This window comes from Symsagittifera roscoffensis, chromosome 3 (assembly GCF_963678635.1).
Source record: "Symsagittifera roscoffensis chromosome 3, txSymRosc1.1, whole genome shotgun sequence".
In the NCBI taxonomy this organism is placed as follows: domain Eukaryota; kingdom Metazoa; phylum Xenacoelomorpha; order Acoela; family Convolutidae; genus Symsagittifera; species Symsagittifera roscoffensis.
The window spans coordinates 59,511,683-59,537,095 of record NC_087064.1 but is presented as its reverse complement, the minus strand read 5'-3'; the positions used below and the strand labels follow the sequence as shown (position 1 = coordinate 59,537,095).

Below are 25,413 nucleotides of genomic sequence, written 5' to 3'. Positions count from 1 at the left end.
TTTAAAAACTCTTGAAAGTTTGTTTTAGGAAAAACATCAATTTAATGAAAACTCAACAATAGCAAGTTTTTACATCTGGCAACAATGGTTGCTTGAACCTCAAATTAACCCCATAACTTTTTATAGAGAATACATCAAATGTTTTAAATTCTTATGGTGAAGGCATTTCAAAAACTCTTGAAAGTTTTTTTTAGGAAAAACATCAATTTAATGAAAACTCAACAATAGCAAGTTTTTACATCTGGCAACAATGGTTGCTTGAACCTCAAATTAACCCCATAACTTTTTATAGAGAATACATCAAATGTTTTAAATTCTACAGGGTTAATTTTAAAGTAGAATTGTTATAATCAAGTTGAGTTTCTTTCTCGACTTTCTTTCCTATTTTTGTATCAAGAAAAGCCGGTTCAGCACGGTTTTGCTATTCAGTCCAATTTAGAGCAATAAAACAGAGTAAGCAAGAGCCAATAGAACAAAAACTTTCAATTTAACTGAAAATAGTTTGTGGCTGCAAAAATTAGTTTATGGTCCTCAGTAAGCTCTTTTTCAGGACCAAAGATTCGATAAAAAGAATGAATCTGATTTCGGGGGATTATTTTTATAGTTTTGTATTTATCTCCGTTTTCCTATCGGAAGACTTATTTTTCATAAAATTTCATCAATTAAACCGAGAACCTTTTCAGTCACCAGAATTGTTGATTATAAACCTTATATGTCAGAGTTTTTTAAACCATTGAAATTTTTTGGAATAATAGCAATTTCCAAATAAGTTTTTTAATTGAGAGTCAGAACAAAACAAAAAAATTTGATTAATGGTTTTCTAGTACAACCCACTAATTTCAACCCACATTATAATGGCTTTAAAGAAAAATTGCAGTTAACTCATATGGTGCAATATTCATTAAACACATATATGATACACACCCCATACTCGAAACAAACTCTGGTCATGATTACATATGGCAACAGTAGTTGCTTGAACATCAAATTAATCTTATATATTTTTTAGAGTATACATCAAGCTCAGATTATATCCGGGTAAGTTAAACCAGAAGCGTGATTATAAGATTCAAGTCGAGTTTCTTTTCGACTTTCAGGCCCAAACTCTTTTTAACAATTGCTAGACACCAACGTCTTCAGCATTGTGTAGCTTCTGGTACGGAGGAAGACCATCTGACAAAATTCCTGGCACTACTGTCGATGTTCCCTGCAAGGCGACTCCAGCTGTGGATCCATCTTGTCTCATGACAATTATCTCTGCATTTTTTTGTCTTCTCTTACTGCACATGCGACAGCAGCAGACACAGCAGAGACAGAAACTCACCATCGCCAGGAAGATGCTGAGAAAATTAACACGTTATGGGAGCGGTACACCAAAATGGTCCAAATCAAAATACCGGAAGTCAGTAAGAAAATTAAGGTATCGCAATTGAACAGTAGGCTACATTTAGGCAGTTAAAATGTAGTCCCTATAAAAATATTTACGAATTCGCAGATGGTGTGACAATCGAATTCAATGCAATTGGTAGAATCTCTCAAGCCCCATTGACCGAATGCGGAAAAATTTTGTCTACCAACAAAACTCAGAAATCAACTTGAATACTGAGCTTTGATGATTGACAAAATTTTGACGCATTCCGTCCTTGGGGCTTGAGAGAATCTCCCAATTGCATTGAATTCGATGGTCACACCATAGCCTTTGTTCAAAACTGTTCAAAATTGAATGAACTGATTGCGTCTTTTTTTCGAAATTTTGAAAATTTCGAAAAAAATATGCAATCACTTTAGTCAGCTTTGCGCAATTTAAAGGGCGTTGAAGGGCTGAGAATTTTCGCTCATTCAAAACTTCCTCTCATTCGGTCCCTCAGGCGAGACAGGGCCCCGAATCCTATATAAACGATATTAAGGCAATTTTCTAGTTGTTTAAGTATTTGATTTCACTTAATTTCCTAGAAAACAAACAATCTGTTTAATTGAGGGCCCATACAAGGCTAAATGCATAAAAATTAAAGGATTATTCGATATGGCCAAGATATTTACATCCTTTGTTTGAGATCCATGTAATCTCAGCTGGGCTTTTAATTAAACATTCTTGTTTTCTAGGAAATAGAATGAAACCAAATATTTAAATACTTTTATATATTTATAGTGGTGCAGGAGAATTGCTTAGATCTGGAATTGCATTGGATTCACTTCGTATGCATACCGCATGCTTTCTCTTATCATAGCAATAAGAGTACATCGAACCTGAAAATGGCGGGTCCCCCGAAGGAATAACTCAGCATACAGTAGTTCTCCTCCAAATACTTCCCAAATGGGCAACACATGTTCTCCAATGGACAACAGTAGTCCCCACCCGCATTGTCATCCACCATTTTGAGAAGCGCCCCTCCAATAGTAGGACAATCGTCGTTAGATTGGCATGTGACCAAATGGCCGCCCAGTGAGAGTTTTTCTACCACTAAAGACAGAAAATTTGAGAAAGTTGGAGTCGAACTTTTTCAAACTTTTTCGAAATTTTCTTGCGGATTCTTGCGGAAAAATTAATTTCTTAAAAAAGCACAAAAAACCTGAGAAAACAATGTTATCGTATCTTAAAGTCTGACAGCAAAACTGCTGTTTTTTAGGGTAGTGCGACAAATCGTAACAAACGACAATTCGTAACAAACGACAATTCGTAACAAGGCATTGACAAGTAGAATACGCTTACTCCGCTTCGCTCCGCTACGCATATATCCGGCTCGAGAAGAATAGTGTGCGTGAATCAGTCTTAACCGCTTAATCTACTGTTACGAGTTGTCGCTTGTTACGAAATGTCGCTTCACGGTTTTATTGAACCGAGTAGCAGAGTATATTTACCGTAAATCAACTCAAGTTTCGATAAACAAATTCACGGATTAAGAGTTATATTCGCTTAATAATACAACCTGGTAGGGAAGTTAAAAACGAGGATGCCCAGGTGCTGGGCAAGTAACAAGGAGTCGCCACATCAAAGTTAGTATTACCAAAAACAAAATTTAAAAAATCAAATGTGTCCCCTTTTATTAGTTTGTTATTAGCTTCGCGGTTATTGATATTATTTTTTTTGCATGTACTTGATCTTCCTAATTTAAAAAAAATGCACGGTACTCGTTATGAAGTATGGTCTCACTGTTTTTGACGAGTCCCAAGTTTACAAGTGTGGTCCAGCCAGACCGCTTGAAATATACTTAGAGTACTAAACGTGGATGAAAACAAAACGAAAACTTGTACACATTTCTTTGTTAGATTTGCCACTAAAGTTCTCTTTGAAATTATCAAAAAGATCAATCCACTGGCAAAACTTAGGAACTACCTTTAAAAAAATTTTTCTGACTTTCCGATGGGACCATTGGTGGTTCTATGGGACCATACTACGAAATGAGATTTAAAACGGGACCGTACTTCTAAACAAGTACCAAAGACACCAATTAGACCAGCAATTCTTTTACATTGAAAAAAGTATTTCATGTTGGTTTACCACAGAAATTCGGATTGCTCATTTTTTTTCCTCATTGTATCAAATCTGCTCATTGTATCAAATCAATCGAAAGTCTCAACATTGTGCAAAATTTTTTTTAAAGATTCGAAAAATTTTACACATTCTCACCAGAAGCAGCCCACATGACCTTCTGAACGGCATAGAGGGAAGGGTCACAACAGAAGGGAAGTCCCATCACCCCACTGCAGCACTCTACCCCCTCCGCACAATTCACACAGAAAAAGGTCCCATCCTCAACAAAATCCTGATCCTCTCCATCTGCCCCAAAGCTGTAACAAATTGGAAACAAATTTGGTCTATAACAGTTTTGGTCTACATTAGAAGTAGAACTGGAGCTCCAATGAAGACCGTCATAATTCCTACACATGAAACTTTCTTAACGACATCCTTTTTGCTGAGAAACTCTAGAGTTTGGCTCTTTTTCCTCCTCCTCCTGTGTAGTTTTTGCTTTGGTTCGCAAGGTCCAATTTTATTGAACAATGGATGCTGACAAACGGGTCTTATGCACTAAACGGTCCAAAATCAAGTTTTATATATCTTAAGCTGAAATATACGCGATCGAATCTGATTGGCTAATTTTAACCAATCAAACTCAAGCAACGCGGTCAGGCATTTCGATCAATTCCGCAGACAAAAATAATAGCCGAAATTACCGAAAAGAGAAACTTTGTAAAACAATCAAATTATTTTTGAGTCACCGGTAAATCTTTGCACACACAAAAAATATAAGTAAACTGGCATGGCAAAGCCAAAATTTTACTGTTTATCATTTCGGCTAAAAAAAATTTCTGCTTGAAATTTTCCTTGAAATGCCGGAGTTTATTAGCCAATCAGAATGAACCACATTAGTTTCAGTTCAAGAGATGTGTAAAAATTGATTTTGGGCCGTTTAGTGCATAAGACTCATCTAACCATATGTAGTCTTCTTCTCCAATATGGAGAAAACACTTGGTTTCAAATTGTTGTTGCTGGTGCGAGGAGAGAGAAACAGAGCCTAGAGTTTGTCTAAGATAACCTTAAGCTATTCTCAGTTTGATTGGGAGAGCGTGAGTAAAATACTTTCAGAAAGCACCAAGAAAGAGCGCTTTCGGCACATTTCCTCATATTTGTAATAGCAAAAAAGAGTCTGCATTGGCTCAAGATAAGTAGGAAAATTACTTAATGGGAATTCGAAACAAAAGATGTAGTTATAGGCAGGGGACTTTTCAAGTGCAAGCATTTGTGGCCGAAAGATCTTTGTATTTTTCCTTCAGCTCCAACGCCAATATCGAATATCTTTGAGGAAAGAGTGCTGGTCAAAAATGAGCAATTATTTGACCAAACGTTGCAATGTGCATAAATAGAGGACTCGCAAAAAATCACCAATGTCCTGAAATTTATTTTCCAAGCTTTCCAAAATTACTATAATGGTTCTAATTTGACAAAAACTTTCTGCACCACAGGCGAACTTTCGTAGAAAAAATTTTTTTTTCGACGCGCGCTCACCACAAATTTAGTGTCTATTTTGATGCTTTTTAGGTAAATAATGGTGCTTTTCAATATATATATATATATGAAGCAAATTAAGTATTTTTGAAATTTATTGAACCCTAATTATTTATCAGGTTTGAATTTTTGTCAAAAAAGTTCAACTATTATACCTTGCAATGATCAACAAAAAAAGCGTTTACAAAACATCCGTGTACAGTGTAAATCACCGGTCACTTAAGTTTGTTGAAATTTACTCGTCAAAAAAAATATTTCAAAACCAATTTAAAAGGCCTTCAACAAAGAGTACCTTCTTGATGTCTTAAATCTACTAAATTATTTTGCACACCAAGTTATAAGGATACTCTTTGCTACCCGTTTCCTTTGAATTCGTTTGGTTGTCTGAAACTGCTACTGGCTTCAAGGGAGAAGATGAAACAAATAGTAAAGCATATTGAATGCTCATTACTTGCTACTTTCCACCATCAAAAAAAGTGCAAAAATGAGTCCAAATTTGCATTCGTTACCAATTTACATCTCTTTTTTTGAAAGGAAGGGAACCCAAAAAAGCAATTTTTGGTCTAAATGATAATAAATAGCATCGATATCCTAAAAAATGTTGCTGAATGCATTATTGGCCAATATAGTCATTCTAATCCCTAGTTTATCAAAGAGTGTTATCTTACAAGATTCTTGTAAGATCTTACAAATTAACCTCCTTTCTACATAGTTTATTGTCTAGCAAAATCTCTAAAAATTTGAGAATATGTATGTTAAATTAGTTTTATGCGCAAAGATTACCTACAGCATTCGTGGAAGAAAGAAACATTATCAGTAAACTTAATCTATTTATAAAAACCCATAAAAGAAAATAAAAGTATCTATGTGACTGCAAGAAACAAAATATCTCAAACTAATTGATACAATTGATCAAAATTATGGTTTAAATAAACAAAAATTACTTTTTATCTTTTAATTAGAAATGCAGAGCTAGAGAAAAACTCCAAGAAAAACTACAAAATATTTAGGTTTTTTTTTCGACATGCATAAATTATAACAACAGCCTGAAACTTATCTACACTATGAAAATCGAAATCAAGGAATTATGTGGAAAATTTTATAATTTATCCGGTTGAAGTCCCACCGTTAATTAGCGCTTTTTCTGTAGTATCCCAGTGATAGCTATATCCCAGCGCTGATTGATGTGTAATTCAGAGTTTTTGCATAGCTTGCGATATTTCATAGCTATTTCATTAATGATTCCGTAGAAAGCCAGCGCTTAAACTTTTTCAAACACAATCTAAAAGCTTTCAAATGAGAGTGTGAGTTGATAAACCCTTTAACTTGAGTTTAACTAAAGATTGGTTGCGCAGATGTTGCGGGAGCGAACCGTGGTAGTATTCTATTTGTGCTCATTTTGATAAGTTTTCATTGCTGCTTCATCGCTGAAAATTAGCAAAACTAGCGATTATTTATCGATAAAATTTACTATTGTGGCGATGAGCATCGATAATTCATCGATGGCGATCGCTGTTTTTTTTTTAAATTTTTTAATCAAATAGGCCCTCCTCTTTTTCTAGTAGTCCAAAAATCTTTTTATGAAATAATTTTTAAGTTGGTAATATTGCAAGAATTTTGCAGGATACTTGCAACATATCATCTCTCTTTCAATACTCGAGCGAGTTTTCGCAAGATAACTTCTATCTTGCGAGATCTCGCAAGATAAATCTCATTTGCAAGAATCTTGCAAAATATTGCAAGATAACTTTGCTTGATCGACAAAGGAATAAGCGATACAGCTTCGAAAATTTGAACTTACCTACCCACAAAACCTAGCAGTTTTCATTCAAAAACCCCCAGTTTTGTCAAAAAAATCCTATGCACGCCACTGTTTGAGATACCAAGTCCACAAATCTCGTTTGCATTTGTGCTCGCATGCATCAAACAAAATTCAAAAAGTAAAACTTTGGTTTTAAACGTTTAAATGTATGAAGTATTTGGGGTTGAACGTTTTGTTTTTAAGCAACAATTTGAATATAAATCACTCAAATTGCTGCATAGAAAGAAGACCGATAATATGTTATAATGGGTGGTAATTTTGAGAACTATTTGAGTAGTGCATGTATCAAACTTGAGGACTATGATGCAGAATATAGTCACTTCAATTTCAATATTTGCACATGCTACTAACATACCTATTTAATATCTAAAAATAGGGGTCAAAATATGGGGTCAAAAAACTGATTTATTAGTAAATCGAGAGCAAACTAATCATATCAGAAAACGGAAAAAAATATTACTCAATTACTTCAACACATGAATTGAAGACTGCGATCTATTCAACTAGACATATTTTTTCCCTAAAACAAACAGACACAAAAAATGTATACACTTGCCATGATCCCAGAAGTTTTCTAATTTTTGCACTAGACTAGAAAACAAAACAACCAAAGATTTTTTGATTCCGCGGTGGACGTAATATTTTTAATATTTTTATAGAAGACATTTTGATTGCCAAAAGCTGAGCATAAAATGTGACCCAGTTATTATATGGGAAGTTTAGAAATGAAAAAGAACAACGCAACATCAGTTTAAATAGATTTCAGGGCGCGTATATTTTTTCTCCATTAACCCATCTAAATTTCAGGTAACCGAATCAACTATCATACTTCCATGCTGGAACCTGCAAGCATTCTAAATTTAAAAGCCCTGAAGATATTTGAAATTTCGATTTTTGGTTTTTGTCTATCTATAAAATATCAAGTGATTTGAAATTTTTGACAATACCAGCTGGAAACTTCTATTCCGGGCCTAATTTTTTGAACTTTATTATGATTGATGTTAAATGCGAGTACCGGACCTTTTTTTCACAATTGGCGTGTGTGAAGCTAACATCATAATTAAGCAGAAGAAAATGAAGCTGTTGTTTCTTACCAGCACACAAGCATCAGAAACGCAGAAGCACAAGAAGTGGACCAATAATTATTCGAGCCAACCATCTTGATCAAAATCACTTATTTCTATGAACAAGCAGTATAATGCGTACTTTCCTGAAACTACAAATACTTCTAAAGCAAATATGTTCGTTATCTACATTTTATGGTGGCCAGGCAATGAGCAGAATGGTCTAAGAGCAGAAAAATTTAGAGCCGAAAAACAAATTTAACGAGCAACCAAATATTAAGTTCGTCGGATCTACTCAACAACCCCTGCGTTCAATAAAGGGAAATTACTACGCAGAATTTTTGACCTATCATATTGCAGTAAGATTCGAGCTTTCAATTATGATATTGGGGTTTCTTAAAGTTAGTTGCTATTTTGATTAGCCCGTATAGCTCAATTTTAAGACACCTTCTCTGAGACCACTCTGTTTATTGCTCCCATCCATATTTTTGATTTTCGTAGCACTTAATAATTAAAGCTTCCTAAAGACAAGAAAAACACGTCAGTACGACACCTACTGCGAAGTTGAATTAAATAGGTTTTCGAAGTCAAAAATCCGCCCCTCCCCCTCCAGAAAATCATAGACCTGAATCATGGATAGTCTACGTAAGGTTAACGTAATTTCACCAAAAATATATGGGATCAAAGATCTTGTCAAGATGTAAATAGTATCCCCACTCATGGAAATTTTGGCAAGTTTTCCAATCTTGACTGTTGTTAATCGAGTATTTTTAAGCTAATTTTTCAACTATTCTAATCGTAACTTGGAAATCGATGTTTTTGGCTTCCAGAAAGTCTGATTCGTTACACCAAGGTAGGTTTCTTGTCAAATTGATTTGTGGGTTTCACAAAATCTGTTGCATTGTAGTTGAATCTGTCCATTCTCTAAAATTTTAGTTCCAATAAATGTAAGATTGAAGCTTTTCGTTTTTTTTTTTCAAATTGATCCTAAAGATTGTCAATTAGAGTTTTCCGGAAGAAATCTGATAAGCGGAGAAGAGAGCTTTTTGTCCATTTTCAGAGACAATTGTTTTGTCCATCTTTTGTTTTAACCGGCAATTTTCAAAAAAAAAATGCCTTGCTCCTGTGTAAAAAAAATTTTGCCATTAATTTTTCTCCGTGTTAGGTTTTGAATACCTCAAACCAAATGCAAGTTATAGATGAAGTAGAGCAGAAAAATTAATGCATGAATTTTTGTTTTTATCATGAAGAAGTTCTAATAGAGAGCCAATTTTTAATTCATTTTCCATTTCTATGCAATCAGAACAAATTTCTTTTAATAGCTGGTTAATTTTCATAGTTATAGGCTTATTAGCTCAATCAAAGATCCTTGTCAAAAATGATTACATGCTTAACAAAAAAAGTACTGCCAATATGAAAATTGAAAAAAAATTATATTTGAGTGCTTTATAGAGTTTCAAAAACGCTGGATGTTAGAGCTCCATTATTCAAAATAAAAAAAAATTATAGCGCCACTGAAAATGCACGACAGTTTTAACTTTTACTATCTAATCTATATGAATTGCAAAGGAAACAAAGAATTATTTTTTCAAATTTTTTACTTCTTTCTCTAGAATTACGAGACAAGTTGGAAATGTCTGACCATGTCCATGATATAATTGGCATTTGTCACTATAAAAAAGATTTCTTTTTGTTTCAGCCCATCAGATTTTTTTTAAAGAAAAAACTCCACTCGCCGAACCGCAGAGGATAACTTGCTTTGCTTGCAAACTTTTTTAAGTTTTTTTTGTGTTTCAACATTATTTTACCTGGTGAGTTTTTGCTGTAGCTCTTGCTCTAATATGTGAAGAATCGCTTTTCATAACTTGTGTTTCCGTGCTACTTTTGAATTTAGTGACACCCATTTTGTCCATCCCGCAGTAAATAGGTCAGGTAACGTTAAAAAAAGTAACAAGCACTAAAGCAAAAAAGGAAGCTAAATTTTTAGTTAACGTCCTGAAATATTTTTTTTTGTTTAGATCAATCCTTTTTCTTCATTTTTTGTTTTATGTGACAAAATCTAAAGCGAAAACTTGAAACCCATCCGAGTCTAGATTATGGTCAAACGGTGGCGACCAATTTTGATATTTCCAGACTTTGCAGACCGAGACAAAGTGTCCGCGACCGATGAGGAAAAATAACCTCAGTAAAGGTCTTCAAGATTGGTCCTCCCGCAACAGGAACCTAGTGAAGAGATTCAAGTGGATTTTAGTGGTTCCATTTATAACTTATATAAATCAGTGGTCACGATATTGAACATAGAACGAGTTTCAAAGATATAAAACACTCATATTTATTCTTGTCAAATGCTCATAAAATGATTAAGGTCTAGAGGTAAAACTCGAATTAAACATTTATTCTTGCCAAATGCTCATAAAATGATTAAGGTCTACAGGTAAAACTCAAATTAAACGGTTTCAGTGATAGTAACGGGTGAATAAAACATGAATTTGTTTGGCAATGATTGCCAGAATCTGTCAATTGGCTCATTTTTGGAGTCTAGTTCAATGTGGTTCTCTGCTGGATCTGGATAATCTATCGCATTCATCATGGGCCTCTTCAACATTACAAGCGCCTTAGGCTCTATTGTTCCTTGACTATCACATGTTGTTTGCTTGTCGAGGTATGCTTGGTAAAGTCCTAATCTTTGCAGGTGTGCTACCAGAGCTTTATCGACCTGTTCTGTTTCAGAAAATGCCTCATCGATAGATTGAACCAGGTTAAGCGATGCATCGGGTACTCTTGCTGTTGTGTCAACATAAATTTCCCTGACTGGTATTTTGTCTGTCAGTTTTAGTGAGAGAGATGCTGATGGGTCCGTTTGCATCCTGGACAAGAAGCCTGCTGCGTAGTTTGCTGTTCCTGGGATGTGGGCGATTATGATGTTGAAAGACAGTACTCGGTCCAGAATATTCCACACTGATGGCGGTATGGTTTTTGCCTGAAAGAATTGCGTCAGACTTCTATTATCTGTTAATACAATCACTGGTTTGACTGATCCCCAGATGTAGTGCGAGAAATGATCAAGTGCGAAATACAAGGTTTTTGTCTATCTACAAAATATCAAGTGATTTGAAATTTTTGACAATACCAGCTGGAAACTTCTATTCCGGGCCTAATTTTTTGAACTTTATTATGATTGATGTTAAATGCGAGTACCGGACCTTTTTTCACAATTGGCGTGTGTGAAGCTAACATCATAATTAGGCAGAAGAAAATGAAGCTGTTGTTTCTTACCAGCACACAAGCATCAGAAACGCAGCAGCACAAGAAGTGGACCAATAATTATTCGAGCCAACCATCTTGATCAAAATCACTTATTTCTATGAACAAGCAGTATAATGCGTACTTTCCTGAAACTACAAATACTTCTAAAGCAAATATGTTCGTTATCTACATTTTATGGTGGCCAGGCAATGAGCAGAATGGTCTAAGAGCAGAAAAATTTAGAGCCGAAAAACAAATTTAACGAGCAACCAAATATGAAGTTCGTCGGATCTACTCAACAACCCCTGCGTTCAATAAAGGGAAATTACAACGCAGAATTTTTGACCTATCATATTGCAGTAAGGTTCGAGCTTTCAATTATGATATTGGGGTTTCTTAAAGTTAGTTGCTATTTTGATTAGCCCGTATAGCTCAATTTTAAGACACCTTCTCTGAGACCACTCTGTTTATTGCTCCCATCCATATTTTTGATTTTCGTAGCACTTAATAATTAAAGCTTCCTAAAGACAAGAAAAACACGTCAGTACGACACCTACTGCGAAGTTGAATTAAATAGGTTTTCGAAGTCAAAAATCAGCCCCTCCCCCTCCAGAAAATCATACACCTGAATCATGGATAGTCTACGTAAGGTTAACGTAATTTCACCAAAAATATATGGGATCAAAGATCTTGTCAAGATGTAAATAGTATCCCCACTCATGGAAATTTTGGCAAGTTTTCCAATCTTGACTGTTGTTAATCGAGTATTTTTAAGCTAATTTTTCAACTATTCTAATCGTAACTTGGAAATCGATGTTTTTGGCTTCCAGAAAGTCTGATTCGTTACACCAAGGTAGGTTTCTTGTCAAATTGATTTGTGGGTTTCACAAAATCTGTTGCATTGTAGTTGAATCTGTCCATTCTCTAAAATTTTAGTTCCAATAAATGTAAGATTGAAGCTTTTCGTTTTTTTTTTTCAAATTGATCCTAAAGATTGTCAATTAGAGCTTTCCGGAAGAAATCTGATAAGCGGAGAAGAGAGCTTTTTTGTCCATTTTCAGAGACAATTGTTTTGTCCATCTTTTGTTTTAACCGGCAATTTTCAAAAAAAAAATGCCTTGCTCCTGTGTAAAAAAAATTTTGCCATTAATTTTTCTCCGTGTTAGGTTTTGAATACCTCAAACCAAATGCAAGTTATAGATGAAGTAGAGCAGAAAAATTAATGCATGAATTTTTGTTTTTATCATGAAGAAGTTCTAATAGAGAGCCAATTTTTAATTCATTTTCCATTTCTATGCAATCAGAACAAATTTCTTTTAATAGCTGGTTAATTTTCATAGTTATAGGCTTATTAGCTCAATCAAAGATCCTTGTCAAAAATGATTACATGCTGAAAAAAAAAGTACTGCCAATATGAAAATTGAAAAAATATTATATTTGAGTGCTTTATAGAGTTTCAAAAACGCTGGATGTTAGAGCTCCATTATTCAAAATAAAAAAAAATTATAGCGCCACTGAAAATCCACGACAGTTTTAACTTTTACTATCTAATCTATATGAATTGCAAAGGAAACAAAGAATTATTTTTTCAAATTTTTTACTTCTTTCTCTAGAATTACGAGACAAGTTGGAAATGTCTGACCATGTCCATGATACAATTGGCATTTGTCACTATAAAAAAGATTTCTTTTTGTTTCAGCCCATCAGATTTTTTTTTAAAGAAAAAACTCCACTCGCCGAACCGCAGAGGATAACTTGCTTTGCTCGCAAACTTTTTTAAGTTTTTTTTGTGTTTCAACATTATTTTACCTGGTGAGTTTTTGCTGTAGCTTTTGCTCTAATATGTGAAGAATCGCTTTTCATAACTTGTGTTTCCGTGCTACTTTTGAATTTAGTGACACCCATTTTGTCCATCCCGCAGTAAATAGGTCAGGTAACGTTAAAAAAAGTAACAAGCACTAAAGCAAAAAAGGAAGCTAAATTTTTAGTTAACGTCCTGAAATATTTTTTTTTGTTTAGATCAATCCTTTTTCTTCATTTTTTGTTTTATGTGACAAAATCTAAAGCGAAAACTTGAAACCCATCCGAGTCTAGATTATGGTCAAACGGTGGCGACCAATTTTGATATTTCCAGACTTTGCAGACCGAGACAAGTGTAAAGGTCTTCAAGATTGGTCCTCCCGCAACAGGAACCTAGTGAAGAGATCCAAGTGGATTTTAGTGGTCCCATTTATAACTTATATAAATCAGTGGTCACGATATTGAACAAAGAACGAGTTTCAAAGATATAAAACACTCATATTTATTCTTGTCAAATGCTCATAAACTGATTAAGGTCTACAGGTAAAACTCAAATTAAACGGTTTCAGTGATAGTAACGGGTGAATAAAACATGAATTTGTTTGGCAATGATTGCCAGAATCTGTCAACTGGCTCATTTTTGGAGTCTAGTTCAATGTGGTTCTCTGCTGGATCTGGATAATCTATCGCATTCATCATGGGCCTCTTCAACATTACAAGCGCCTTAGGCTCTATTGTTCCTTGACTATCACATGTTGTTTGCTTGTCGAGGTATGCTTGGTAAAGTCCTAATCTTTGCAGGTGTGCTACCAGAGCTTTATCGACCTGTTCTGTTTCAGAAAATGCCTCATCGATAGATTGAACCAGGTTAAGCGATGCATCGGGTACTCTTTCTGTTGTGGCAACATAAATTTCCCTGACTGGTATTTTGTCTGTCAGTTTTAGTGAGAGAGATGCTGATGGGTCCGTTTGCATCCTGGACAAGAAGCCTGCTGCGTAGTTTGCTGTTCCTGGGATGTGGGCGATTATGATGTTGAAAGACAGTACTCGGTCCAGAATATTCCACACTGATGGCGGTATGGTTTTTGCCTGAAAGAATTGCGTCAGACTTCTATTATCTGTTAATACAATCACTGGTTTGACTGATCCCCAGATGTAGTGCGAGAAATGATCAAGTGCGAAATACAAGGCTAGGAATTCTTTGTAGTAGATTGAAAATTTCAGCTGTGCTGTATTGAATAGCCGGGAACCAAATGAAACGGGCGCTTACGTCTTGATTTCTTCGTTTTTCTCGTTTGTGACGTAGTCCTCGACCATAAATACGAATCCAGTTCCGTGGTAGCTGGCATCGCAGAGTATGACATACTGCAGTCCTGGCTTGGGTAGTCTGAGTGTCAACGTGGTTGCTTGTATTAAGTCTGCTTTGAGAGTTTCAAGGTTTTTATGGTGATCTTCAATTATTTCGAAGTCGATCTGCTTTTTCAGCAGCTTATAGAATGGTATTAGTTTTTCACCAAGACTCGGCATGTAGTTCCTAAAAAACTGCACAAACCCGATGAGTCTTTTTACTTGTTTCACTGTTCTTGGCATTTTTATTTTGCTTAGAAATGCGGAAATTTTTGCTTCCTCTGGCGTAACTCCTTGTGGTGTTACTACATTTCCTAGGAATTTCATTCTTTGTGTTCCTATTTCGCATTTCTTAGGTGACAGTTTTAGACCTGATTTTCGGATGCATTCAAATATTTTCTTTAGTGTGAGGATTAGTTCCTGATAACTATTCACCGCACTTCCTATATCATCCATGAATTGGGTACACAGATCAGCTGCTAGGCATGGATCGAGGTAGTGACGGATGAATGAACTGAATCCCGTGACAGATTTACTTAGACCTTGGGCTAGGCATTTATAGGCGTACGTCCGCGACCCGAAGTTAAATGCCAAAAGTTGGACCGAAAGGTCATCTGCCATTTGCACACAATGGTATGCTTGTGAGCAGTCCAATTTAGTAAACAAACTCTTTCCGGCAAAGTGGTTTGATGCATCGGTCAAGTTTGATATTGGAAAATTGCTATTTATATAGTCCGTTTTGATTGAATGATTGATACGCCGGAGGTCAATCAACATCCGCAATTTTCCAGATGGCTTTCTATGTGCAAACAACGGACTACTGTATTTAGAATGTGACAGTGTTGTTATAAGTCCGAAGTAGTGCATCAGAGCTAATTCAACCGTCAGTTCATTCCTTAGTTGGATGGGCGTAGGTGGTCCTTGAGTGTACTGTGGGCGTTGATGTTCGGGCGTCAACTTGATCTTTAGGTCGGAATTATAACCCACGTCAAATCTGTGTTTGGCAAATATATCCGCGTATTCGATCAGCAAATGTTCTACTTCTGACCTTTGGTCATTTGTCAACACTGAATTCTCCCACTGAAAGTTACTCAAAAAGGTCATCCGGTCCTGAATGTTATTATTTGGTTCAATTTTCTCAAGACCTTGAAAGTAGAAGATTTGGTCGTAAATTTCCCTTTGGATACTGGGAAGTGATTCCGGGCTAGGGCACGTTTCGGGCGTCGGGAACCAAAATTTCTCGTATTCAGGTGGTGGTTTTTGTTCTGATCCTAATGAAGGGCTTGTTTTTTGCGAAATTATTTCGTTAATTCCGAGTTCGACATTATCCGGCTGGTTCATTTTCGCTAATGCCAAAGTTTGCGGCTCGATCTGTATTAAATTTTTGTATTCGGTTAGCGTGAGTATCGAGAATTTTCCGATTTCGGTTTTAAAAGGCAACGTTAAGTTATGTTCTGTCATGTTAAATGCCGTGACATAGACAATATTTTGTTTGTTAACTTCATTTATTGATGAGGTTACTGCTAATTTGCATTTTTCTTCGAGTTCATGTGATGGGACTACGATTCGTGTCGTTTTTTCCATGTCAGTCGGGATATCTTGTAATTGGCACTCGATTATGACTGTTTGATGAGGTGCAATTATTTGTTTCTTGGTGAGAACAAGAGGAAATTTTTTCACTCGGTTGGTGCGTCTAGGTGCATTGGCGGGTTTAATTTCGTTGATTTGGAGTGTCAAATCTGGAAAGTGAAGTAGATTGTATTTTGAGCAGACATGTATATGGTGTTTTTTAAAGAAAGGGTTTCCCAGGATCGTTGAATTCACTGAATTCAGCACTAGGAACGTTTCCGTTAAGTTCGTATCTGCCATATGAAATTCAATGGTTACTTCAATTTCAATTGACACCAGTTGGCCTCCTGCCATTCGCACTTGCTTGAGGCTTGACTTTGCCGTTTTATAGGGTGCGAATAGTGATTTTTCGTTTTTAACTTCATCGAATGTTTGTTTCGAAATTACGTTTGCACATGCTCCTGTGTCAATCAGTACTCTTCTTTGAAGGCTTGGCGCTAATCTTATTTTCATATAAATTAGCACTGTTCCTTCGGTTGGGATGACTGCGTACAGATCAATACTTTCATCGTCTTGTACGTCTTGAATATTTGATTTGCGTGATTTTCGCGATTTACGTGATTTTTGTGATTTAGATGAATTGACTGACTGACTTTGTGGCTGAATTAGTTTTTTTGGTTCCATTTGGAACGGGAAATTCTGTTGCTGCTGTCCCTGTGGCTTGGGTTTGTACCAACATTAGCTTATGGTATGGCCAAACTTCCCGCAGTGATCACAGAATTTTGATCCAGTGCGAACTGCTGCTGTATTTGGGTTTTGGGTGTGCACCTGCTGCATCATTGGTTGTGCAACTTGTTGGGCAAACTAGGGATTCTGTTGTGGTGGCTTAGCTATCGCTTGATGCTGTTGGGTTTGTTGGCCCTGGGGTACATCTGGTTCGGATAAAATTGAGCGTTCTGTTGTGTTTGGGGGTAGTTCTGGTTTTGTTGGAAATAGGGGTTCGATTGCATTCCAGGGATCTGTTGAGGGAACTGGAACATTTGTGGGGGGTACTGCATATTTAGAAACCCGGAGAAACCTTGGTTTCCGTATCCCCCATCATTTCTCTGCTGTCCGTTCTTTTTTCCTTTACCAAATCTACCCCTTCTTTGATTGTATCCTTGTTGTCCATTCCCTTGATTAGGGCCAGATGTATTGTCCTGGTTTGGGCCTTGTCCAGTCCCTTGGCTTTGTGCATTATTTCCGTGGTTTTGTAGTTGCTGGGTTTGATTATTATTCCCACCAGTGTTTTGGCTATTCAGTTGAGAGCTCTGCTGTGTTTTTCCGCTGTCACCTTGTGGTCGTGACTGGATCATCTTTCTCTGATCCGATAGCTCACTACGGACTTCGTTGAGTTGTTTCTCAATCTGTTCCTGGGCAGTTGTTAGTTTTGACAACGCACTCATTAGGTTGTGAGAAACTGTATCTCCAATTTCATTGAAACTATCTACTGGGTAATCCTCATTACGACAGACGTCTCTAATTGTCATTTGTTTGCGTGACAGGTTGCAAAGTTCTTGTACTGTTGTCGCAACTGGTTGTTCCATCATCTTCGAACGGAGCCAGTTGGGCATGCCATTTATAAAAAGACGTTTAATCTGTTTGTTCCTATGATCATTTTCTGCGTCAAGTCGTTCTTGACGTTGCGCCATCTCTCCATGGAAGCGCGCTGCGTCTGCATCGGCTGCCGCGCCTACTAGTGCCGCATCGAGTGGGGCAACGGCAGGTAGATCCGGTGTCGGGTAAGGCTCGTTGTGCCTTTTTTGTGAGGTTTACCAGGAAATTCTCTGGTGAGTCTCGCTTGATATCAAACTTTGATTGTTCAAGTTTTAGACCGTGGACCGCTTGCAATTGAGGGTTGCAAAAATGGTCGCGTAGTGCCGCCAGACTAAGAGGTACGTCGGCTCTTGTTAGTGCTGGCAGTGTCTGGTAGAATCACAGAGCGCTATCTCGCAGGTGCAATTGTAGAAAATTCGCTTGCTGAGCATTTGCGATTCCCGCAACTCCAACGTATCCTTGGAAGAGCTGTTCGAATTGGGCGAAATCTTCGTTATCGCTTCCGCCAAATGGTTTGACTGAGATTTGAGCGTGCGCCATCTTATTACAGTTATATGATTGTCAAGTCTGATTCAAAAATGATTTCAGATGAATCAGTCGCTATTTTACAGTGGAAATAATTAATGCCTAGTGGATACTTAAATTTTAAGGACGTAATTATCGTCTCTGAGAAAATATATAGATAGCTCGTACTATGATTAGTTACGAGAAGGAGTTAATTAACTCTTGTTTCTATATTTTAAACTCTCTACTTTTTAAATTAACGTTTCTTGCGGCTTTAATATTATTTCACTATTTTTTTTTTGAAATTTGGTTAGACTTTAAGCACTGGATAGGTTTTCAGGCGGTTCTCATGGATGATTTCATATGACTGGTTTCAAATGAGCACTCATCAATTTTATTTTAAGCACCGAGAGTTTTAAGTTAAAGTTTTAACTAACTGTTTTTGTACTTGTATCACTTTCCTGGAGAAGTATAGTAGTTGTCATCAACACAAAACAGTTGAAGTCTCCTATTGCCCCTTGCTGTCGTCTCTCACTGGCTGTAGTCAGTTTCTGTTTTTGCCCCGCTTTTCTGCTGTTTGAGCCAGTTACTGCCGTGATCTTGTTTCAGCTTGTGGCGTATGGAAGTCGTCTTGTGTTGGATGTCGTCTTGTTTTCACTCTCACTTTGCAATCAGCTTCAGCTTGTCTGGAAAGGTTGGTAACATCATCCCACTCATAGTCGCCATGTTATATAGCGTGTCTTGCTATGATAATTAATGATTGGAAATGAGGAATTGTGTTTGAGAGTAATAAAGGGATGCGCGGTCTAGGCTCAATATCTTCGACTCAGGGATGTGCTTCGTGATGTCTACCCCCTTCTCTAGAGTCTAAGCTGTTTGATTTAGAAGAGTGAGGATTAATCTTTTAATTACTATCTTTGAGCTGTTTCACTGTACTGGCTCTCTCTCAATTAATGATTCAATTACATTCTAATTGATTGTTTGCATTAAGTAAATATGAGTTTAATACTTTGTCATTGACATATAATGGCATTGATATTTAAGTCTGATTCGCACCAATTATGGTAATTAATAATGAGTAACTAACATAGGCGTGAAGCACTATGTGACACTGCAACACGTGATCAAAAATAAGCTAAAGAGAAAACTTGAAACCCATCCGAGTCTAGATTATGGTCAAAAGGTGGCGACCAATTTTGATATTTCCAGACTTTGCAGACCGAGACAAAGTGTCCGTGACCGAAGAGGAAAAATAACCTCAGTAAAGGTCTTCAAGATTGGTCCTCCCGCAACAGGAACCTAGTGAAGAGATTCAAGTGGATTTTAGTGGATCCATTTATAACTTATATAAATCAGTGGTCACAATATTAAACATAGAACGAGTTTCAAAGATATAAAACACTCATATTTATTCTTGTCAAATGCTCATAAAATGATTAAGGTCTACAGTTAAAACTCGAATTAAACATTTATTCTTGTCAAATGCTCATAAAATGATTAAGGTCTACAGGTAAAACTCAAATTAAACGGTTTCAGGGATAGTAACGGGTGAATAAAACATGAATTTGTTTGGCAATGATTGCCAGAATCTTCCGGCATATCTCATTGAAAACTATTAAGAGCACCGATGAAAGATGAATTAACTGTATGTTGAATTAGGGGAATGAATAATCAAAACCTAATCTGAAAAACCCAATAAATTAAAGTCCAAGCTGTCTACAATCGCTAATTCTCGTTTTCTTACTAACGGAGGGATGACTATTATAATCAATCGCTAATTCGCCCTGCCTAAGGATAGGCTAATCGTACCTTTTCGCCAGGTTTGTCTATTTGATTTTAGTTATAGTAATGATCGCCGTTACAAGACCTGATTTTTATATTTGTACTTTGGCCCCCTTTCAAAAAATTTGAACGTAATTCTTCCCCTGTTGGCACTAAGCCTGTATTCAAAGTTGAATTTAGGCATCTCTAACTAATTTGTGCAAATATCAAGTCCAATTCCGCCTCTACGCCAAGTTTTGTTTAACTAACAAAAGTCCCAAGGTTTTCATTTAATTATCCCATTAAAGTTCCGACCTAACAGGGGTAGGGGAAGACACTTTTAATGAGTCGCAAATCATAATTCATTCTACGCGTCTAAAGTTTCGATCTATACTCTATGATCCCGATCTTCTATATATCATGGGAGCGTAATTCGCTTATAAGGGGTCAAATTATCAAAAAAAAAGAAACCTCGAGTTTCTATTAGTAGCTCACTCGCTAAGCTGAGCTGAACCCAATATTTGCCAAGTCCACTTTAATTAGTTCTATTACTTTTACAATGTAAAAGCTATATCTCTTTCAGTTTCTGCTTCATCTAACCACTTAGTTTATCGTCTTATTTCCTAGGCCCCCATAAATTATTCATTTTAAAAATCTCAAGAAACATGATGGGTCAGAAACTTTTCAGATTAAAAATTGTACATAATATATTGTGCATATCAACAAATATGCTCGTTTCAACTTAATTTAGGGTTTAACAATCAAATTTGGGTCAACTTATTTGTCATCAAAATTCAATTTTGGCATTTTTTTAAGTTTTCACCTTAAAATGATGAAGGAGGTTTTTACGAAGTAACAAAACATAAAATATGTATGAAAATATTCTGCGACATCTAACTGAATGGCAAAATCACAACTGTTAAACGATTTGAGAGCTCTAGGTGTCTTATTCTCAAGGGACCTGGTTATTTTCAAGGGACCAATCTATCATAGTAGTACCGAGCAAAGTTTTGCTGAGAGAGAGAGGGATATCCCTTCAAAAACAAGAAAATAAATGAACACTGTCAAATTGCTCAAATGGGTACCCTTAACATCAGAAATTGTTGAGAGACTGTTTAGTCGCGTCAGTTTGGTTTATAATGACTAAAGAAAAGCGCTGTCTCCGGCCATATAAAGTACAAAAGGATATATTTCGCTCCTTGTAACAAATCAATTATGGCAAATAAGCTTCTTTCAACCAATTTGGAACGATTTATGAGACGGATTAAATCTCCGCTTACGCGTTAATAGCGCGAATTATATCGCGCGTTAATTGTCCCAAATTGGTCAAAATGGCAATCTTTAAACCCCCATAACTTTACGACAAATGATCACAGGTGTAATATCTTTTCAAATTTAAGCTCAAGACAGCAATACCTTTTGAATTATATAAGAAAAAAAAATCCGTCAAAAATGGCTAGTTAAAAAGTCGAAATTTGTCTGAAGAAAAAAAAACCCAACCCCAGCACAAATTTTCCGTTACCTTCGTATCGAAAGTCGGAACAATAATTTATTGAAGCTTCTAGGCAATATAAAAAGTATTTGGACCAAGTTAACATCCTCCCCCTAAGCAAGTTTAGGGGGGAGGATGTTAACTTGGTTCTAAGTTGGGAATTTTCAGCCAATCAGAATCGAGCATTTTACATGCAGCGCTTAGCAAATTTAATTTAAATTAAGCCCTGGGGTGGAGGATCTTATTTTAATTTGGTCTATTGGGGGGGGGGGGGGGGTGGGGGTGGGGGTGGGGGTGGGGGTGGGCGGTGGTGGGGGTAGGATGTTAACTTGATCCAAGTATTTAAATAATTTATTTTCTGAAGCTATCAATGACAATTATTGTTCCGACTTTCGATACGAAAGTAACGAAATATTTGTGCTCGGGGTGGGTTTTTTTCTTCAGAGAAATTTTGACTTTTTAATTAGCCATTTTAGACGGAATTTTTTATATCATTCAAAGGTATTGTTGTCTTGGGCTAAGATTCGAAAAGATATTTCACCTGTGATCATTTTTCGTAAAGTTATGGGGGTTTAAAGATCGCCATTTTGACCAATTTGGGACAATTAACGCGCGATATATTTCGCGCTATTAACGCGTTAGCAGCAAAATCAGAATGCAGCAAAATTCGAATTTACATACAACGCTCTTGTGCGAATTTACTGTTTTTATTTACAGGGGTGGAGATTCTTTAATAGATACAATAGGGCTGGGGTGATTGTTAAGTAGATCCTGGTAATTTAATCTGTCTTAGAAATCGTTCCGAATTGGTTGAAAGAAGCTTATTCGCCATAACTGATTTGTTATAATGAGCAAAATCTATTCCTTTGTACCTTATATGGCGTGTGGGGGTCTAGGACAACAAGCCGACGGGACTTCAAGCCGAAGGGACTTCGAGCCGAAATTAAAACTTTACAAGCACCCCAAAACGCTATTTTATCATCTGCGAAATGTTGCTTTTCTAAAATTTTGGCAAGTTTAGTCCATAATAAGCGTTATTCATGACAATGCACCACTTGTGATTCGCATCCGTTAATAACATCAGCCGGTTTTTGAAATGCATAAATTATAAACATGAAAAATGCCTTCAACCATGTTTTACTTTTCAACTTTCCGGAACATCATTTGGAAGCTTATATTATATGCAAACGCCAATAACTAGTGAAGAAAGATCATGAAATTCAGAAACTCTTCAAAAAAGTTTTCAAATTGTTCATATTTCACGACTTTATAAGGAATTATTCGGCTTGAAGTCCCTAATTTTACAATTCGGCTTGAAGTCCCGTCGGCTTGACGTCCGGCACCCGGCGTGTGGGGGGATGATTTCAATAGAAAAAATTTCAAATTTTAGAATTTTTTTTTCATTTTATTTAATTGCATTTATTTTTTTTTATGTTACTACTGCTCCATAAACCTTAAAAGGCAGTCGGAACATTCAGGGCTTCGCCCTGATACGAGCTGTCTTGTTTATTTTATTAGCACAATAAATATTTACCAACCCCTGATTCTAAAGTGGACCGAAATATGAAAGGATGAGTCAAAATTAGGGCTGAAGCAAGTTTTGTTTCTTACCTGCAGAGAAGTAGCAGAAAAACAGCAGCACCAGAAGCGGGCCAAAAATTCGTTGAGCCAAACATCTTGATCAAACTTACTATTTTATCAATAGGCAATATGATTCTTATTTCCCTGAAACTGCGGTGGGTATTCACAAGTACCAAAATGATAAATCAGTCCCATTCGTACCAAAATAAAAAATCAATTGCGTTAGTACCAAAAATATTCAATTGGCCTAAGACTATTAAGCCGACTACTTTAAGCTCTTGGTTTAAGGTCGCCGGTGGGCGTGCTACGCGCGCGTCGACGCTTCGCGGCAATAACCGGCTCTAATTTTTGTGTAGAGTCCTACCCTCTGTTGGCAAGCTCGCAACACGTTGGCGCGACTGCGGCGGTCACTATTCTGCTGTTTAGTTTTCTTCTGTTTGAACAGTAGAAAATTAATGTAATAATTCGTTGGCTCACAATTCGACCAATCAGAAATCGAGTTGAATAATTTTGGTACAAATGGGACCGATTTTTCATTTTGGTACAAATGACCGTTGGTAAAAATGGGACGTCACCGAAACTGCAAGTGTTTCTCAAATAAGTTAGATATCTATCTTGAGCACTGAATTATTTAATTCTCAAATACGCAGTTTCTTTTTTCAGACAAGCTGGAGAGGTGAGATCAGTTACATTAGAATTCTTTACAGTAGAAATAACTCTACCGAATAACAAAAAAAATGTTTTTTTTTGCTGAATTCAATATAAAGGGAAATAGGGTGATTGCTCATAAAAGGTGACAGGCAAATAAGGCTAAAGCCGTTAAAGCGACAAACGTTGTTGATGGGACTTTCAGCCGACAAAGTACATTTCTGAATAATTGAAAACGCGAAATGATTGTTTTAACACGCGAAATACATTTCTGAGAAACACTAAACGTAAAACGATTGTTTTGAATGCATTTCTGAGAAATAGAAGAAAGACATTTTAACACTTAAACACGCATCAACCTTTACTTTCCGTTTTTCGATCAAAATGAGGCCGAAAAAGAAAACATCGGCGGCTAAATGAGAAAATAAGGGCAAAAATTCTGGAATTTAGGCGCGGTTCGTTATCTGTAAGAAATTTTTGGGTTGGCATTGCTAGTATTAGTAGTAGTTTTGTATGCTAATACATTTTTGTCGTCTAAATGTCTTGTCGCCTTAATATCCTGTCGCCTTATTTGAACAATATATTTTGTCTGTTTCAACTGTTCGCAACTGTTTCAACTGTTCGCAACTGTTTCAACTGTTTGCAACTGTTTTAACTGTTCGCAACTAATCGTGGGTCTAGAGGATAACAAGCCGACGGGACATCAAGTCGAAGGGACTTCAAGCCGAAATTAAAACTTTACAAACACCTCAAAACACTATTTTATCATCTGTAAAACGTTGTTTTTCAAAAACTTTGGCAAGTTTAGTCCATAATACACGTTATTCATGACAATGCACTACTTCTGATCATCATCCACTAATAACATCAATCGATTTTCGAAATGCATAAATTATAAACATGAAAAATTATTTCAACCTTGTTTTACTTTTCAACTTTCCGAAACATCATTTGGAGGCTTAAATTTTATGAAAACGCCAATAACTTGTGAAGAAAGATCATGAAATTCAGAAATTCTTCAAAAAAATTTTCAAATTAATCATATTTTACGAGTTTAAAAGGAACTACTCGGCTTGAAGTCCTTAATTTTACGATTCGTCTTGAAGTCCCGTCGGCTTGATGTCCGGTATCCACTAATCGTAGGTCTTAATACTAATTTCTCAGAAATGTAGAGTTAATTACATGATGCATGGCTTTACTAGCAGATGATTTTGGGGTCTAGGACAACAGGCCGACTGGACTTCAAGCTGAAGGGACTTCAAGCCGAAATTAAAACTTTGCCAGCATCTCAAAACATTATTTTATTATCTGCAAAACGTTGCTTTTCAAAAATTTAGGCATGTTCAGTCCATAATAAGCGTTTTTCATGACAATGCAATACTTCTGATCGTCATCCGTTAATAACATCAATCGATTTTTGAAATGCATAAATTATAAACATGAAAAATGCCTTCAATCATGTTTTACTTTTCAACTTTCCGAAACATCATTTAGAGGCTTAAATTTTATGAAAACGCCAATAACTTGTGAAGAAAGATCATCAAATTCAAAAATTCTTCAAAAAAGTTTTCAAATTAACCATATTTCACGAATTTGTAAGGAACTACTCGGCTTGAAGTCCCTAATTTAACGATTCGGCTTGAAGTCCCGTCGGCTTGATGTCCGGTACCCACTAATCGTAGGTCTTAATACTAATTTCTCAAAAATGTAGAGTTAATTACATGATGCATGGCTTTACTAGCAGATGATTTAGGGGTCTAGGACAACAGTCCGACGAGTCTTCAAGCCGAAGGGACTTCAAGCCGAAATCAAAACTTTGCCAGCACCTCAAAACATTATTTTATTATCTGCAAAACGTTGCTTTTCAAAAATTTAGGCATGTTCAGTCCATAATAAGCGTTGTTCATGACAATGCAATACTTCTGATCGTCATCCGTTAATAACATCAATCGATTTTTGAAATGCATAAATTATAAAC

At 36.3% G+C, this 25,413-nt stretch overlaps 3 protein-coding genes across 8 annotated transcripts in view; 1 reads left to right on the top strand and 2 right to left on the bottom strand.

Moving 5' to 3' along the window:
- LOC134842178 (coiled-coil domain-containing protein 103-like) overlaps positions 1-25,413 on the bottom strand; it is a 239,828-nt gene that overhangs the window by 169,992 nt on the left and 44,423 nt on the right. The window lies entirely within an intron of this gene.
- On the bottom strand, positions 792-23,473 carry LOC134841388 (uncharacterized). 6 transcript variants are annotated; one of them, XM_063857339.1, is made up of 5 exons: positions 23,363-23,473; positions 22,818-22,937; positions 3,629-3,789; positions 2,248-2,461; positions 792-1,340 (listed from the first exon to the last, which is right to left on the bottom strand). In XM_063857339.1, the coding sequence occupies exons 2-5, from the start codon at positions 22,880-22,882 to the stop codon at positions 1,121-1,123; spliced, it is 660 nt and encodes a 219-aa protein (XP_063713409.1). In that variant the 5' UTR covers positions 22,883-22,937; positions 23,363-23,473; the 3' UTR covers positions 792-1,120. The 6 variants fall into 6 exon arrangements, with proteins under 6 accessions (XP_063713409.1, XP_063713407.1, XP_063713408.1 ...); XM_063857337.1 differs by having other exon boundaries at positions 23,340-23,450; XM_063857338.1 differs by having other exon boundaries at positions 22,818-22,954; positions 23,341-23,443.
- The window catches only part of LOC134841386 (uncharacterized), a 29,635-nt gene continuing 27,617 nt past the window's right edge, over positions 23,396-25,413 (top strand). Inside the window, exon 1 of the mRNA XM_063857336.1 lies at positions 23,396-23,463. The gene's annotated coding sequence lies outside the window, so the exon portion shown is untranslated. The remainder of the gene's footprint in view (positions 23,464-25,413) is intronic.